Source organism: Martes martes, assembly GCF_963455335.1.
Source record: "Martes martes genome assembly, chromosome: 10".
In the NCBI taxonomy this organism is placed as follows: Eukaryota; Metazoa; Chordata; class Mammalia; order Carnivora; family Mustelidae; genus Martes; species Martes martes.
The window spans coordinates 52,496,384-52,500,766 of record NC_137898.1 but is presented as its reverse complement, the minus strand read 5'-3'; the positions used below and the strand labels follow the sequence as shown (position 1 = coordinate 52,500,766).

The following is a 4,383-nucleotide window of genomic DNA, read 5'->3' as shown; positions in this document are numbered from 1 at the left end:
CATTTGTAAATAGACTTCAAAGAAATATGTAGAATGTTTATCTGTAAAGTTTAAAGAAAACTTTAAAACTCTGTTTAAGAAATTCATTGATAAATGGCATACATATCTTACTCAAAGAAATTTTGAATGCAAAGCTGTCAATTCTCAGCAAATTAACACACCAATTCAATGCAATCAGATTCTAAGTGAAAACAGGATTATTTTTTTTTTTTTTGGAACTTGATAAAATAATGCCAAAGTTCATCTGGAAAATATATATGTGAAAATAGCCAGAAATTTTGTTACTAAAATCAATTACCAGTTACTAAAATCAATTCTACAGTATTACATTTAAATGTTTGGTCCTTGTTCTAGAAGAGACTACAAAGAAAATGAATCAGAAATCAACCCAATTACTTATGAATGTTTTACTCTATGATAAGGCTGGAGTTTTAAATCAACAAAATCAACTGGAAGATTGTTACACTGACAAATGGCATTAGAACACCTGGTTAGCTATTTGGGCAAATAAGTGAAAAGAGTTGATTACTTCATTCTTTATATCAACATTAAACTCCAGATAGAGCAAGGGTTGTAACAAAAAATTAAATCCGATAGCTTTGCGCAGTGGCAGTATCATAGTCAATGAGGTTTATCCGAGGTGCAATTATTGCTAATTGAAAAAATTAAATCCGATAAAGCTCAGAATAGAGCAAGAGATAATTTTTAAAATATTTTTTATCAAGGAAAGCTTATTTAACTATGTCACAAACATCAGAATTCAAAAAAAGATTGATAAAGTTGACACCAAACTCTTTAAAATTTACCATATAGCACAAAGAAAAAAATAACACACCAATGTTGAGTGACAAACTAAGAAATAATTTGCAGTACACGTTATCAAACAAATGGCTGCTTTCCTTAATAAACAAAGAGTCCCTGTAAATAAAATGCTTAGAAGACCCACAACCTAATGGGAAAATTATCAAAGGGACCGAACTGAGCAGTCATGAAAAAGAAATACACATGCAAATAATTGTTTGAAAAATGTTATTAACTCCTACTCATCATTTTTAAAAATCAAGATGACACGAGTTGCCCAGAATTCACCATCATGGTGGCAAAGGTTTGAAATTTGATAAGATCTGGGTTTTGTGGGAAAACCAGTATTCTCGTACAATGTTGTTGGGCATGTAAGTTGGTGCAGCTTACCTGGAGGTCAGTCGGTCAGTCTCCCTCTGAAGAGAAAATGGATGGGCTCCGACTCCTGAGTCTCTTTTGGCAGAATAAAGCCCTGTCGCTAATGACAGTCTTTAATGCTGGGATTGTGAAGCCACATTTCTGTCATCTGCTACTGGAACAAGGAGGTAAGAAGCTTTTATTTTCAGTCTAATCATTTTGAAGCCATATTTCTTCTTTTTCCAACAAGAGAGAGAACAAAATGGCAAGAGGCAATCAGACCACAGTGACGGAATTTTTCCTTATGGGATTCACTGACCGTCCAGAGCTCCAGCTTCCCCTCTTTGTGGTGTTCTTGGTAATTTATCTCATCACCTTGGTAGGAAATCTTGGCATGATCCTGCTCATCAAGGTGGACTTGAAGCTCCACACCCCCATGTACTATTTCCTCAGCCACCTGGCATTCATCGATGTTTGTTACTCATCTTCCATTGGGCCCAAGATGCTGCAGAATTTATTGGTGAAGAAAAAAACCATCTCCTTTTCAGGCTGCTTTGCCCAGCTGTACTTCTCCAGTGCTTTTGCCACCACTGAATGCTTCCTCTTGGCCACAATGGCCTATGACCGCTACATGGCTATCTGCAACCCCCTGATCTACACAGCCATTATGACTCAGCGGGTCTGCAAGGAGTTGGTGATAGGGGTCTACACCTACGGCTTCCTGAACTCTGTAATACAAACAGTTCTGACTTTCCAGTTGTCCTTCTGCGACTCCAACATCATCCACCACTTCTACTGTGCTGACCCCCCTCTCCTGGCCCTCTCCTGCTCAGACACCGGCAACAAAGAGAAGCAGCTCTTGATCTTCTCAGCAGTGAACCTCACTGGATCCCTCCTGACGGTTCTTATCTCCTACATTTGTATCCTCCTTTCCATTATAAAAATCCAGTCTTCGGAAGGCAAGTGCAAAGCCTTCTCTACCTGCGCCTCCCACCTCACTGTGGTCATCATCTTCTACGGGACCCTGTTTTTCATGTACCTGCAGCATCCCAAGGCAGGGGATTCATGGCAGTCCAACAAAGTGGTCTCTGTGTTTTATAGTCTCGTAATTCCCCTGCTCAACCCCCTGATCTATACCCTGAGGAACACGGAAGTAAAGGACACCCTGAAAAAGATGCTAGAGGGCAAACAGCCATAGTGAGTGAGTTGGCAGGATGTAGCTTTGGGGAAGTAGGATATGCTGACACAGTATAACCAACTTGACTGAAATTTAGCAGGCCCGCTGCCATGCAGTCCAGCCAGTTGGGAATTTTCTGTAAAGACCAGAAGTACCAGGCCACTTGCTTGACGTGGTAATATTGAATCCAACCAGTTATCGTGGACTAATCAGAATCTATTTACAAGCTACATAGTTAACAGCTACATCCTTCATATGTTGAAAATGAAGTGGCTGACTACCAATTGGGTAATAATATGAGTTCTAAACTTTAAAAAGATCCCAAAAAGCAACATTCTGGGTGCAACTATAAATTACTGAACCTGAGTACAAAACCCCACACATGAAAGTCTATGTTATTAGAAACATTTTCCTGCATAAAATGGCCTATATTATAGCAAATCACTTGTTCGTCTTGAAACATATTTCTTCATAACGTACTACGATAGATAGTACTTCAGTTTCAAGACCAGATCGTGAGAAACTTAGTTAATCTAAATGTAGTTGAAATATTGCATGTTTAAAATGAACAGTAGATATAATGGTATTATAGCAAGAATAAGGGGAGGAAAAAATAGAAAAACTATTAATCAGTGAAATGTGGGGGATTTTGTTTGTTTAATTAGAAGTGATAAGGTTTAGGCTACTTTCAGAGACAAAGTGGTCGTTTACTCAACCACCAGAGTTTAATTTTTCTCTAGGCTCTGGGAAGCCCAGCTACAGTGCAGTGTAGTAGGGATGGGGGAGGGGCGAGTCCTACCTGATCTCAAGAAAGGGAAACAGGGAGAGTCTCTGAAGATAACCAGGCCAGAGTATGCGTGTTTCTGAGAAATGAAATTATTGTCTTAAATAATCTGAATGATCTAGAGAAATACTTTCGTTTTGCAACAGTTTCCATGTTCTTTATTTCTATTTTCACAGATCTGACTGTCCCACTTTCTTAGAAATCTATATAAATCTATAAATTCTTGCTGTTGTTGAGGAGAGGAGCAAGAAAAATCTCCTTTAATTTTTTATTTAGGCAAGAATAGGAGCATTCTATGATCTTTCCAAGCCTCCATTTTAATATTTCATCCAAAATCATTCTTAAGATGTACAAATCTGCCATAAACCATTAGATTTTCTCCCTAAGTTGTTTTCAAATGTCATTATTGTTTTGAGTTTTTTTAAATAGCTAAGAACATATATCACCAATCAATTACATAGAAATTTAAAATTACTCAAGAAACTAAGGGATTCCCGTTGCCCCCAGATTAACACTTCAGATACTGTGATGCCACCTTTTATTTTATTGCTGCTTACGATCTAGTAATTTAGAAAAATAAAAAAGAGTTAAATGTTTAGAATGTCTTTTACTTAGCTCAGAAAGCTTTCTGGAGACTTAAATTGGAGGCTCTCTGAAACACTTGCGGATGGGGTGTTGGCTGTGATTAAAAAGAAAGCTAGTACCAGAATTAAAGAACAAAGTGAGGAAAGGTTTCACACCTTTCTTCCACACCAAGGCCAGGACGTTCGAGAGCTTGCACAACAACGAACAAAAGAGGAGCATGCGAATGGGCAGGATGATGCTGAAGGATAATATGAGACAGATTACTGAAGCACGAGCTCCTGGAGACTAAAAAGATCTGTTCACTTTGCACCCCAACAACTACCACAGCTCTGTCTGCTGAACCAAACCGAACTCTTCTACATTTATTCCTGATTCCCGTGGGTGGGTGGACATGCTGCCCAGCAATGGTCCTGTGGCTGGAAAGTAACAGAGGGAAGGGAGTTAATGCAGTCATGGCAGGAACACCATTCTTCAATATCCGCACCCGCTCCCCCAAGAGGCTAATATCTTTTTTTTTTTTTAAAGATTTATTTATTTATTTGAGAGAGAGCAGGAGGGAGGAGGGGCAGAGAATCAGAGGGAGAGAGAGTCCCAATCAGACTCTGCACTGAGCATGCAGCCCAACTCGGGACTCCATCTCATTACCCAGAGATCACAACCTGATCGAAAACTGGGGGTT

General features: G+C 39.0%; 1 protein-coding gene across 1 annotated transcript; it reads left to right on the top strand.

Moving 5' to 3' along the window:
* Positions 1-1,420: 1,420 nt before the first annotated feature.
* On the top strand, positions 1,421-2,356 carry LOC308350816 (olfactory receptor 5M5-like; the record flags this gene model as incomplete). Its single annotated transcript, XM_080816295.1, has 1 exon — positions 1,421-2,356. The coding sequence occupies one exon, from the start codon at positions 1,421-1,423 to the stop codon at positions 2,354-2,356; it is 936 nt and encodes a 311-aa protein (XP_080672421.1).
* Positions 2,357-4,383: the final 2,027 nt, after the last annotated feature.